The sequence below is a fragment of the Salvelinus namaycush genome, chromosome 10 (assembly GCF_016432855.1).
Source record: "Salvelinus namaycush isolate Seneca chromosome 10, SaNama_1.0, whole genome shotgun sequence".
NCBI lineage: Eukaryota > Metazoa > Chordata > Actinopteri > Salmoniformes > Salmonidae > Salvelinus > Salvelinus namaycush.
The window spans coordinates 49,743,345-49,757,496 of NC_052316.1; the positions used below are offsets into that span (position 1 = coordinate 49,743,345).

The 14,152-nt window shown below is 47.4% G+C and overlaps 1 protein-coding gene across 1 annotated transcript in view; it reads right to left on the reverse strand.

The window, feature by feature from the left end:
* Window positions 1–14,152, reverse strand: part of LOC120054385 (extensin-like) — a 33,193-nt gene continuing 19,041 nt past the window's right edge. The window contains exons 4-12 of the mRNA XM_039001797.1: window positions 2,477–2,513; window positions 2,275–2,360; window positions 1,723–1,895; window positions 1,559–1,574; window positions 1,238–1,343; window positions 1,057–1,139; window positions 890–965; window positions 565–734; window positions 1–125 (exon numbers count right to left, since the gene is read on the reverse strand). Coding sequence (XP_038857725.1) covers window positions 1–125; window positions 565–734; window positions 890–965; window positions 1,057–1,139; window positions 1,238–1,343; window positions 1,559–1,574; window positions 1,723–1,895; window positions 2,275–2,360; window positions 2,477–2,513 — 872 coding nt within the window. The remainder of the gene's footprint in view (window positions 126–564; window positions 735–889; window positions 966–1,056; window positions 1,140–1,237; window positions 1,344–1,558; window positions 1,575–1,722; window positions 1,896–2,274; window positions 2,361–2,476; window positions 2,514–14,152) is intronic.

Here is a 14,152-nt window from a genome sequence, read left to right on the forward strand (position 1 = left end):
TCATGTAATTACTTTGTACCACAGAGAGCGGGGCACTGAAGGGTTGTTCCACAGAGAGCGGGGCACTGAAGGGTTGTACCACAGAGAGCGGGGCACTGCAGGGTTGTTCCACAGAGAGCGGGGCACTGCAGGGGTTAGGATGGGGACTCATGTAATTACTTTGTACCACAGAGAGCGGGGCACTGAAGGGTTGTTCCACAGAGAGCGGGGCACTGAAGGGTTGTTCCACAGAGAGCGGGGCACTGAAGGGGTTAGGATGGGGACTCATGTAATTACTTTGTACCACAGAGAGCGGGGCACTGCAGGGGTTAGGATGGGGACTCATGTAATTACTTTGTTCCACAGAGAGCGGAGCACTGCAGGGGTTAGGATGGGGACTCATGTAATTACTTTGTACCACAGAGAGCGGGGCACTGAAGGGTTGTTCCACAGAGAGCGGGGCACTGCAGGGGTTAGGATGGGGACTCATGTAATTACTTTGTACCACAGAGAGCGGGGCACTGAAGGGTTGTACCACAGAGAGCGGGGCACTGCAGGGTTTAGGATGGGGACTCATGTACTTACTTTGTTCCACAGAGAGCGGGGCACTGCAGGGGTTAGGATGGGGACTCATGTAATTACTTTGTACCACAGAGAGCGGGGCACTGAAGGGTTGTTCCACAGAGAGCGGGGCACTGAAGGGTTGTTCCACAGAGAGCGGGGCACTGAAGGGTTGTTCCACAGAGAGCGGGGCACTGCAGGGGTTAGGATGGGGACTCATGTAATTACTTTGTACCACAGAGAGTGGGGCACTGCAGGGGTTAGGATGGGGACTCATGTACTTACTTTGTACCACAGAGAGTGGAGCACTGCAGGGGTTAGGATGGGGACTCATGTAATTACTTTGTACCACAGAGAGCGGGGCACTGAAGGGTTGTTCCACAGAGAGCGGGGCACTGAAGGGTTGTTCCACAGAGAGCGGGGCACTGCAGGGGTTAGGATGGGGACTCATGTAATTACTTTGTACCACAGAGAGCGGGGCACTGCAGGGGTTAGGATGGGGACTCATGTAATTACTTTGTACCACAGAGAGCGGGGCACTGAAGGGTTGTTCCACAGAGAGCGGGGCACTGAAGGGTTGTTCCACAGAGAGCGGGGCACTGCAGGGGTTAGGATGGGGACTCATGTAATTACTTTGTACCACAGAGAGCGGGGCACTGCAGGGTTTAGGATGGGGACTCATGTAATTACTTTGTACCACAGAGAGCGGGGCACTGAAGGGTTGTTCCACAGAGAGCGGGGCACTGCAGGGTTGTACCACAGAGAGCGGGGCACTGAAGGGTTGTTCCACAGAGAGCGGGGCACTGCAGGGGTTAGGATGGGGACTCATGTACTTACTTTGTACCACAGAGAGCGGGGCACTGAAGGGTTGTTCCACAGAGAGCGGGGCACTGCAGGGTTTAGGATGGGGACTCATGTACTTACTTTGTACCACAGAGAGCGGGGCACTGAAGGGTTGTTCCACAGAGAGCGGGGCACTGCAGGGTTTAGGATGGGGACTCATGTACTTACTTTGTACCACAGAGAGCGGGGCACTGCAGGGGTTAGGATGGGGACTCATGTAATTACTTTGTACCACAGAGAGCGGGGCACTGCAGGGTTTAGGATGGGGACTCATGTAATTACTTTGTACCACAGAGAGCGGGGCACTGCAGGGTTTAGGATGGGGACTCATGTAATTACTTTGTTCCACAGAGAGCGGGGCACTGAAGGGTTGTTCCACAGAGAGCGGGGCACTGAAGGGTTGTTCCACAGAGAGCGGGGCACTGAAGGGTTGTTCCACAGAGAGCGGGGCACTGAAGGGTTGTTCCACAGAGAGCGGGGCACTGAAGGGTTGTTCCACAGAGAGCGGGGCACTGCAGGGGTTAGGATGGGGACTCATGTACTTACTTTGTACCACAGAGAGCGGGGCACTGAAGGGGTTAGGATGGGGACTCATGTAATTACTTTGTACCACAGAGAGCGGGGCACTGAAGGGTTGTTCCACAGAGAGCGGGGCACTGCAGGGGTTAGGATGGGGACTCATGTACTTACTTTGTACCACAGAGAGCGGGGCACTGCAGGGGTTAGGATGGGGACTCATGTACTTACTTTGTTCCACAGAGAGCGGGGCACTGCAGGGGTTAGGATGGGGACTCATGTAATTACTTTGTTCCACAGAGAGCGGGGCACTGAAGGGTTGTTCCACAGAGAGCGGGGCACTGCAGGGGTTAGGATGGGGACTCATGTACTTACTTTGTTCCACAGAGAGCGGGGCACTGAAGGGTTGTTCCACAGAGAGCGGAGCACTGCAGGGGTTAGGATGGGGACTCATGTGGCCACTAGAAAGAAGATCCAACATGAGTCACCATTTCAGAAACAAAGTGAATCTCTTTGCAAACAGGGATTTCTGAGACCTTTGCTCTTGGTAATGCAGATCATATGCTCGCTAGCTTACCTTTGCACGTCGCCTGCACCTGGCAGTCTGTAGTTATCTGAGAGAGAGAGAGAGAGAGAGAGAGAGAGAGAGAGAGACCTGATAAATCTGTCAATAAGTACTACACAGTTTCCAGAGGGGTGGATAAAGGCACTGGTAACACCCAGTTTTAAAATGGGGTGAAGTTGACCAGGCATGTACAGGCCAATTAGCATTTTCCCAGTTCTATCAAAAGTAGTGGAGACAGCTTCAACAGAGAAATGAATGGCCTACTTGTAGAATCAATTCCTGCATTCACAGCAATTCGGCTTTAGACGTAAACACTCAATTTTTTTATTTTATTTAACCTGGCAAGTCAGTAAAGAACACATTTTTATTTACAATGACGGCCTACCCCGGCCAAACCCAGACAACGCTGGGCCAATTGTGCACCGCCCTATGGGACTCCCAATCCCGGCCGGATGTGATGCAGCCTGGATTCAAACCAGGGACTGCAGTGACGCCTCCTGCACTGAGATGCAGTGCCTTAGACCGCTGCGCCACTCGGGAGACTCAAGACACAGAAAACTGTTTTCTGATAGATGGTTTTGAATGTTGGACAAAGGCAATGTGGTTGGTGCTATTTTTCTCGATTTAAGCAAAGCTTTTGACACCGTTAATCACAGCATCCCGGTCTCAACACTCAAGGTAAACATTTTCTAAAAAAGCACTTAGATGGTTTGAATCATATCTCAAGAACAGGGAACAAAGTGTAGTGATCAATAACATGTCTACAGCTCAGAAAAACAGAATTGGTGTTCCACAAGGATCGGTTCTAGGTCCGCTTCTTTTTAGTTCATACATGATCTTCCTGAGGTAAGTGCAGGGGCTAGTGTTCAGATGTACGATGACCACATTGTAGTTTATATGTAGTTCATGTCGTTACTGATGACACAACACATGGTTTCAGTTGTAGAATAGCTTAATAACTCATGTTTGACATTGAATATCAAGAAGACCTCTGTGATTTGTTTTTCCTCCAGAAAACTGCCAATGGTAGAGTCACTCAACGTTATGATCAAAGAGGAGTGAATCAAGCAGGTTCCTGATGTTAAATATCTTTGAATCATTTTAGACTCAGCAGGTTCTTGATGTTAAATGTGTGAAATGTTTTTTTTAAATTGTGAAAAACTTGATAATGTATGTGGTATCAACAGAGGTATATTTTCTGGGTGATTTAAATTTTGACTGGGTTTCATCAAGCTGCCCACTCAAGAAAAAGCTTCAAACTGTAACCAGTTCCTGTAACCTATCAGTCAACATACCAGGGTAGATAGAAACAGCACAGGAATGAAATCATCAACATGTATTGATCACATCTTTACTGATGCTGCAGAAATGTGCTTGAAAGCAGCATCCAGATCCATCGGATGTAGTGATCACAATATAGCAGCCATATCTAGGAAAACCAGAGTTCCAAAGGCTGGGTCTAATATATATATAGTGTATAAGAGGACATACAATAAGTTTAGTAGTGATTCCTATGTTGTTGATGTAAAGAATATTTGTTGGTCCGAAGTGTGTAATGAGGAGCAAACAGACGTAAGCACGCACCCATTAAGAAAATGACTGTAAAAACGGTTCAATCCCAGTGGAATTGAACAATTATATGGAATGGCAAATAAGTCTGGCTGCACAACCGATTGGCAAACGTACTGCAAATTGAGAAATCATTTGACTAAAATGAATAAAAAGAAGAATCTATACTATGAAACAAAAATAAATGACAAAGAACGATAGCAAACTCAGCTGCATCAAAACTGACTGATATTGCCAACTACTTTAATTATTTTTTAATTGGTGAACTTAGGCATGACATGCCAGCAACAAACGCTGACCAAAGACAAGAACTGTAATTTAGAATTCCGTAAAGTGTGATTTTTTAAAAATGATTGTCTATCAACAAGACAAGCCACCTGGGTCTGACAACTTGGATGGAAAATTACTGAGGATAATAGCGGAAGATATTGCCACTTCTATTTGCCAGATTTTCAATCTAAGCCTACTAGAAAGTGTGTGCCCACAGGCCTGGAGGGAAGCAAAAGTCATTGCTCTACCCAAGAATAGTAAAGCCCCCTTTACTGGCTCAAATAAGCCTGTTACCAAAAATAGTGTTTGACAAGATACCATGCTATTTTATAGTGAACACATTTACAACAGACTTTCACGGAAGGACATTCAACAAGCATCGCACTTACAGAAATTACTTTGAACTGGACTGTGTGTTTACAGGCAGTAGGGCCTGCCATCATTCACTTTGAACTGGACTGTGTGTTTACAGACAGTAGGGCCTGTCATCATTCACTATGAACTGGACTGTGTGTTTACAGGCAGTAGGGCCTGCCATCATTCACTATGAACTGGACTGTGTGTTTACAGACAGTAGGGCCTGCCATCATTCACTTTGAACTGGACTGTGTGTTTACAGACAGTAGGGCCTGCCATCATTCACTTTGAACTGGACTGTGTGTTTACAGGAAGTAGGGCCTGCCATCATTCACTATGAACTGGACTGTGTGTTTACAGGCAGTAGGGCCTGCCATCATTCACTATGAACTGGACTGTGTGTTTACAGGAAGTAGGGCCTGCCATCATTCACTATGAACTGGACTGTGTGTTTACAGGCAGTAGGGCCTGTCATCATTCACTATGAACTGGACTGTGTGTTTACAGGAAGTAGCAACAGCGCGAATTTAGATCATTAGAACACATTCGCTAAAAGACACAAAAAACACCTGAATGGATTTCTGCTAATATGTGAACACCACGGGAGTCCTCTTACATTTGGGAACTTTACAGTCCTACTGATCAAACAACCATTAAAAGATAGGCTCTCTCTCCCTCAGTTATGCACATCAACAAGATCAACAACTAATGCTAGGCAGAGCAAGATGTGCTCAAATCTAACGAAGGAACATTAGATAAACCCTATCCATTTTTTTCACCCAGTTGGCCGTCAAAATTGCGCTGATAAACAATGGGGAACAGTAAGAATCTCTGGATTCTGAATACCAAGGTGGTGTACTGAACACACTGGTGCAAATCGCCTCAAGATAAATACGTAATATTCAATATCAGTAAGTCAGACTAAATATTAGTACTTCATATACTCGTGGGTAATAACATTCAATCTGGATATTAACACAAAACAAGTCATAAGGATAGAGAAATGTATCGACAAATATTATGAAAACAAGCAACACTCAAACATGACGGAGAGTAAACGTGGAGAATCAATCTCCAAAAGAAGGCTTTTCACCACTGGAACTGGTAAGTGTGGAAAGCGATCTGTTAAAGTCGATAAATGACAAACTGGGCATACTTGAATTAGTCAGTAAAGATATAAAGGAGTTGAAGGCGAGTCTTGAAATGAGTGACGAAAGAGCTTCTTTCTTACAAAGCTTCAAATCCCACTCGATGCTGTCGATAAGATCCAACTCGAACGTGTAAACCGTTTCGGACAGAGATATGAGCGTCCAATCGTTGCCAAATTTGCTTTCTTTAAGGGTAAAGTGATGGTTAAAAGCCTGGGTGAAACACTCGCTGGTCCGGCCTCCTGAGTGGCGCAGTGGTGTAAGGCACTGCCTCACAGTGCTAGCTGTGCCACTAGAGATCCTGGTTCGAGTCCAGGCTAATAATACTTTTTTAAAGACTCGCTGGCATGAAAATAGGCATGAATGATCAGTTCCCGAGGGAGATTACACAGGCCGCTGGGCCAGACATATTCACAAGGCCGCAGGGCCAGACGGATTACCAGGACGTGTACTCCAAGCATGCGCTGACCAACTGACATTTTTAACCTATCCCTGACTAAGTCTGTAATATCAACATGTTTCAAGCAGACCACCATAGTCCCATGTTCTGGGATTCTTCCAATGGCATTGAGGAGTATACAACATCAGTCACTGGCTTCATCAATAAGTGCATCGATGACGTCGTCCCCACAGTGACTGTACGTACATATCCCAACCAGAAGCCATGGATCACAGGCAACATCCACACGGTTAGAGCTGCCGCTTTCAAGGAGCGGGACTCTAACCCGGAAGCTTATAATAAATCCCGCTATGCCCTCCGACGAACCATCAAACAGGGAAAGGATCAATACAGGACTAAGATAGAATCGTACTACACCGGCTCCAACGCTCATTGGATGTGGCAGGGCTTGCCAACTATTACAGACTACAAAGGGAAGCACAGCCGCGAGCTGCCCAGTGACACGAGCCTACCAGACGAGCTAAACTACCTCTATGCTCGCTTCGAGGTAAGCAACACTGAAGCATGCATGCGAGCATCAGCTGTTCCGGAAGAATGTGTGATCACGCTCTCCGTAGCCGATGTGAGTAAGACCTTTAGACAGGTCAACATTCACAAGGCCGCAGGGCCAGACGGATTACCAGGACGTGTACTCCAAGCATGCGCTGACCAACTGACATTTTTAACCTATCCCTGACTAAGTCTGTTATATCAACATGTTTCAAGCAGACCACCATAGTCCCTGTGCCCAAGAACACTAAGGTAACTTGCCTAAATGACTACCAGCCCGTAGCACTCACGTCTGTAGCCATGAAGTGCTTTGAAAGGCTGGTCACGGCTCATACCAACACCATTATGAAACCCTAAACCCACTCCTATTTGCATACCGCCCCAACAGATCTTCAAAAAGTTCTACAACTGCACCATCGAGAGCATTCTGACTGGTTGCATCACTGCCTGGTATGGCAACTGCTCGGCCTCCGACCGCAAGGCACTATAGAGGGTGGTGCGTACGGCCTAGTACATAACTTGGGCCAAGCTTCCTGCCATCCAGGACCTGTATACCAGGCGGTGTCAGAGGAAGGTACAAAAAATTGTCAAAGAATCCAGTCTCCCTAGTCATAGACTGTTCTCTCTGCTACCGCACGGCAAGTGGTACCGGAAGTAAAGTCTAGGTCCAAAAGGCTTCTTAACAGCGTCTACCCCCAAGCCATAAAACTCCTGAACAGCTAATCAAATGGCTACACGGACTAATTGCATTGCATTTTACTGCTGCTCTTTTTTACTCAACACTTATTTTTCATAAAACTATTGTTGGTTAAGGGCTTGAAAGTAAGCATTTCACTGTTGTATTCGACGCATGTGACAAATACAATTTGATATACTCAAATCTTGCCAAAACAGTTCCCAAACGGCCCGTCCGGCGAAGGAAAGGTACCCTGCGTGAAAAATCCAATGTTTCCTATGTTTTTTTAATGAGTTTTCCTCTAGATTTTTAAGATTTTCATTCTCAAATTCAAAATTTAAAAAATAGTGATGTCAAAGCCCAAAACAATGCTTAAACCACATCAATCTGAGTGGGTAGGCCTGTGTCCATCCAGGCCCATCCATGTCTGATGCAAACAGCCATAATGACAATTGCACATCACAAATAGTCTACAAACCAACCCTTCGGACTAAACTTTTTCATTACCTGGTTTCCACACACATTGTTGCCTCAGTTCGTATTTACTGGTGATGGACACAGGCCTAGTATTTACTGTCTTTCCTACCCTACCGGCTACCGATGTCATTCTTCTGTGAGCTGCTCCATGCCAAAACCAGCTGAACACTCTGGCTGCCTGCAGATGATATTCAGCTGAAACTAGGCTGTGTGCGGCGTGCATGTGAATATATTTAACATGCTTTGTGATTGTGTAGGCTACTACGTGCATGATTTGTGTTTTACAAAAAGTGCACTCTCCTACATGAATGTGCTGGTATTCCAGTTGCTGTCCTTTCAGAATCCCCAACCTGTTACACACTGGAGACCTATAGCAGGGTTTCCCAACTGGTGGCCTGTCATTGTTGGACCTAGAAGACTGTAAAAATACCAATCCCACGCATAACAGAGAGACACGTGATAGTTTACAAATGTAAGCAAGGTTTGAAACAATTTTATTTTAGTCAAACATTATATCTGTTTAAGCTTCTTGCGGTCAATTTGCAGACTACAAATTATTTGTAATTATGTTCCGGCCCCCCCGGGCCACCGGCCCCCCCAGGTCCACCCCGGGCCACCGGCCCCCCGACCATCCACTCAAGAAAAAAAATTGGCCAGTGGCTGAACCTAGTTAATGATCCCTAGCCTATAGATTCACCACTGAAGGCCAATAGATTCACCACTGAAGGACTAGGTCCAATAGGTTCACCACTGAAGGACTAGGTCCTGTAGATTCACCACTGAAGGACTAGGTCCTATAGATTCACCACTGAAGGCCAATAGATTCACCACTGAAGGACTAGGTCCAATAGGTTCACCACTGAAGGACTAGGTCCTGTAGATTCACCACTGAAGGACTAGGTCCTATAGATTCACCACTGAAGGCCTATAGATTCACCACTGAAGGACTAGGTCCAATAGGTTCACCACTGAAGGACTAGGTCCTATAGGTTCACCACTGAAGGACTAGGTCCTATAGGTTCACCACCGAAGGACTAGGTCCTGTAGATTCACCACCGAAGGACTAGGTCCTATAGGTTCACCACTGAAGGACTAGGTCCAATAGGTTCACCACTGAAGGACTAGGTCCTGTAGATTCACCACTGAAGGACTAGGTCCTGTAGATTCACCACTGAAGGACTAGGTCCTATAGATTCACCACTGAAGGACTAGGTCCTATAGATTCACCACTGAAGGCCTATAGATTCACCACTGAAGGCCTATAGATTCACCACTGAAGGCCTATAGATTCACCACTGAAGGCCTATAGATTCACCACTGAAGGCCTATAGATTCACCACTGAAGGCCTATAGATTCACCACTGAAGGCCTATAGATTCACCACTGAAGGCCTATAGATTCACCACTGAAGGCCTATAGATTCACCACTGAAGGCCAATAGTGTCACGTCGGTATAAAGGGTCGGGAGACAGGTGCAGGAATGCGTAATCGTTGAAAAAAATTAAACCCAAATTATGGCGTGCCGTGTAAAGGCACGGGGACAAAGACCAAACAAACACGTAACAAAAACACAGGGTTGAATAAATACACACGCGCACAATGATTAAAACACGGGACGAGACCCGTAATCATCTGGCAATCCACAATGGCACGAAAGCCAAAAAGCACAGGTACTCACACGTACCAACGGACATTGGAACAATAATCGACAGGACAATGGTATACCAAGGGCACACTTATACAATTACTAATCACTGGGAATAGGGGCCAGGTGTGTGTAATGAAACTTCCGGAGGGATCCGTGACAAATAGGTTCTCCACTGAAGAACTAGGTCCTGTAGATTCACCACTGAAGGACTAGGTCCTATAGGTTCGCCACTGAAGGACTAGGTCCTATAGGTTCGCCACTGAAGGACTAGGTCCTATAGGTTCACCACTGAAGGACTAGGTCCTATAGGTTCACCACTGAAGGACTAGGTCCTGTAGGTTCACCACTGAAGGACTAGGTCCTATAGGTTCACCACTGAAGGACTAGGTCCTATAGGTTCACCACTGAAGGACTAGGTCCTGTAGGTTCACCACTGAAGGACTAGGTCCTTTAGGTTCACCACTGAAGGACTAGGTCCTATAGGTTCACCACTGAAGGACTAGGTCCTATAGGTTCACCACTGAAGGACTAGGTCCTATAGGTTCACCACTGAAGGACTAGGTCCTATAGGTTCACCACTGAAGGACTAGGTCCTGTAGGTTCACCACTGAAGGACTAGGTCCTATAGGTTCACCACTGAAGGACTAGGTCCTATAGGTTCACCACTGAAGGACTAGGTCCTGTAGGTTCACCACTGAATCCCTAGGTCCTATAGGTTCACCACTGAAGGACTAGGTCCTATAGGTTCCCCACTGAAGGACTAGGTCCTATAGGTTCCCCACTGAAGGACTAGGTCCTGTAGGTTCCCCACTGAAGGACTAGGTCCTGTAGGTTCCCCACTGAAGGACTAGGTCCTATAGGTTCCCCACTGAAGGACTAGGTCCTGTAGGTTCCCCACTGAAGGACTAGGTCCTGTAGGTTCCCCACTGAAGGACTAGGTCCTGTAGGTTCACCACTGAAGGACTAGGTCCTATAGGTTCACCACTGAAGGACTAGGTCCTATAGGTTCACCACTGAAGGACTAGGTCCACCACTGAAGGACTAGGTCCTATAGGTTCACCACTGAAGGACTAGGTCCTATAGGTTCACCACTGAAGGACTAGGTCCACCACTGAAGGACTAGGTCCTATAGGTTCACCACTGAAGGACTAGGTCCTATAGGTTCACCACTGAAGAACTAGGTCCTATAGGTTCACCACTGAAGAACTAGGTCCTATAGGTTCACCACTGAAGGACTAGGTCCTATAGGTTCACCACTGAAGGACTAGGTCCTATAGGTTCACCACTGAAGGACTAGGTCCTATAGGTTCACCACTGAAGGACTAGGTCCTATAGGTTCACCACTGAAGGACTAGGTCCTATAGGTTCACCACTGAAGGACTAGGTCCTATAGGTTCACCACTGAAGGACTAGGTCCTATAGGTTCACCACTGAAGGACTAGGTCCTGTAGGTTCACCACTGAAGGACTAGGTCCTGTAGGTTCACCACTGAAGGACTAGGTCCTGTAGGTTCACCACTGAAGGACTAGGTCCTGTAGGTTCACCACTGAAGGACTAGGTCCTGTAGGTTCACCACTGAAGGACTAGGTCCTGTAGGTTCACCACTGAAGGACTAGGTCCTGTAGGTTCACCACTGAAGGACTAGGTCCTATAGGTTCACCACTGAAGGACTAGGTCCTATAGGTTCACCACTGAAGGACTAGGTCCTATAGGTTCACCACTGAAGGACTAGGTCCTATAGGTTCACCACTGAAGGACTAGGTCCTATAGGTTCACCACTGAAGGACTAGGTCCTATAGGTTCACCACTGAAGGACTAGGTCCTATAGGTTCACCACTGAAGGACTAGGTCCTGTAGGTTCACCACTGAAGGACTAGGTCCTGTAGGTTCACCACTGAAGGACTAGGTCCTGTAGGTTCACCACTGAAGGACTAGGTCCTGTAGGTTCACCACTGAATCCCTAGGTCCTATAGGTTCACCACTGAAGGACTAGGTCCTATAGGTTCACCACTGAAGGACTAGGTCCTGTAGGTTCACCACTGAAGGACTAGGTCCTATAGGTTCCCCACTGAAGGACTAGGTCCTATTAGGTTCCCCACTGAAGGACTAGGTCCTATAGGTTCCCCACTGAAGGACTAGGTCCTGTAGGTTCCCCACTGAAGGACTAGGTCCTGTAGGTTCACCACTGAAGGACTAGGTCCTGTAGGTTCACCACTGAAGGACTAGGTCCTGTAGGTTCACCACTGAAGGACTAGGTCCTATAGGTTCACCACTGAAGGACTAGGTCCTGTAGGTTCACCACTGAAGGACTAGGTCCTGTAGGTTCACCACTGAAGGACTAGGTCCTGTAGGTTCACCACTGAAGGACTAGGTCCTGTAGGTTCACCACTGAAGGACTAGGTCCTATAGGTTCACCACTGAAGGACTAGGTCCTATAGGTTCACCACTGAAGGACTAGGTCCTATAGGTTCACCACTGAAGGACTAGGTCCTATAGGTTCACCACTGAAGGACTAGGTCCTATAGGTTCACCACTGAAGGACTAGGTCCTATAGGTTCACCACTGAAGGACTAGGTCCTGTAGGTTCACCACTGAAGGACTAGGTCCTGTAGGTTCACCACTGAAGGACTAGGTCCTATAGGTTCACCACTGAAGGACTAGGTCCTATAGGTTCACCACTGAAGGACTAGGTCCTATAGGTTCACCACTGAAGGACTAGGTCCTATAGGTTCACCACTGAAGGACTAGGTCCTATAGGTTCACCACTGAAGGACTAGGTCCTGTAGGTTCACCACTGAAGGACTAGGTCCTGTAGGTTCACCACTGAAGGACTAGGTCCTGTAGGTTCACCACTGAAGGACTAGGTCCTGTAGGTTCACCACTGAATCCCTAGGTCCTATAGGTTCACCACTGAAGGACTAGGTCCTATAGGTTCACCACTGAAGGACTAGGTCCTGTAGGTTCACCACTGAAGGACTAGGTCCTATAGGTTCCCCACTGAAGGACTAGGTCCTATAGGTTCCCCACTGAAGGACTAGGTCCTATAGGTTCCCCACTGAAGGACTAGGTCCTATAGGTTCCCCACTGAAGGACTAGGTCCTGTAGGTTCACCACTGAAGGACTAGGTCCTGTAGGTTCACCACTGAAGGACTAGGTCCTATAGGTTCACCACTGAAGGACTAGGTCCTGTAGGTTCACCACTGAAGGACTAGGTCCTGTAGGTTCACCACTGAAGGACTAGGTCCTGTAGGTTCACCACTGAAGGACTAGGTCCTATAGGTTCACCACTGAAGGACTAGGTCCACCACTGAAGGACTAGGTCCTATAGGTCCACCACTGAAGGACTAGGTCCTATAGGTCCACCACTGAAGGACTAGGTCCTATAGGTCCACCACTGAAGGACTAGGTCCTATAGGTTCACCACTGAAGGACTAGGTCCACCACTGAAGGACTAGGTCCTATAGGTTCACCACTGAAGGACTAGGTCCTATAGGTTCACCACTGAAGAACTAGGTCCTATAGGTTCACCACTGAAGGACTAGGTCCTATAGGTTCACCACTGAAGGACTAGGTCCTATAGGTTCACCACTGAAGGACTAGGTCCTTTAGGTTCACCACTGAAGGACTAGGTCCTATAGGTTCACCACTGAAGGACTAGGTCCTATAGGTTCACCACTGAAGGACTAGGTCCTGTAGATTCACCACTGAAGGACTAGGTCCTGTAGATTCACCACTGAAGGACTAGGTCCTGTAGATTCACCACTGAAGGACTAGGTCCAATAGGTTCACCACTGAAGGACTAGGTCCTATAGGTTCACCACTGAAGGACTAGGTCCTATAGGTTCACCACTGAAGGACTAGGTCCTATAGGTTCACCACTGAAGGACTAGGTCCTATAGGTTCACCACTGAAGGACTAGGTCCTATAGGTTCACTACTGAAGGACTAGGTCCTATAGGTTCACCACTGAAGGACTAGGTCCTATAGGTTCACCACTGAAGGACTGGGTCCTATAGGTTCACCACTGAAGGACTAGGTCCTATAGGTTCACCACTGAAGGACTAGGTCCTATAGGTTCACCACTGAAGGACTAGGTCCTATAGGTTCACCACTGAAGGACTAGGTCCTATAGGTTCACCACTGAAGGACTAGGTCCTATAGGTTCACCACTGAAGGATTAGGTCCTATAGGTTCACCACTGAAGGACTAGGTCCTATAGGTTCACCACTGAAGGACTAGGTCCACCACTGAAGGACTAGGTCCTATAGGTTCACCACTGAAGGACTAGGTCCTATAGGTTCACCACTGAAGGACTAGGTCCTATAGGTTCACCACTGAAGGACTAGGTCCTATAGGTTCACCACTGAAGGACTAGGTCCTGTAGGTTCACCACTGAAGGACTAGGTCCTATAGGTTCACCACTGAAGGACTAGGTCCTATAGGTTCACTACTGAAGAACTAGGTCCTATAGGTTCACCACTGAAGGACTAGGTCCAATAGGTTCACCACTGAAGGACTAGGTCCTATAGGTTCACCACTGAAGGACTAGGTCCAATAGGTTCACCACTGAAGGACTAGGTCCTATAGGTTCACCA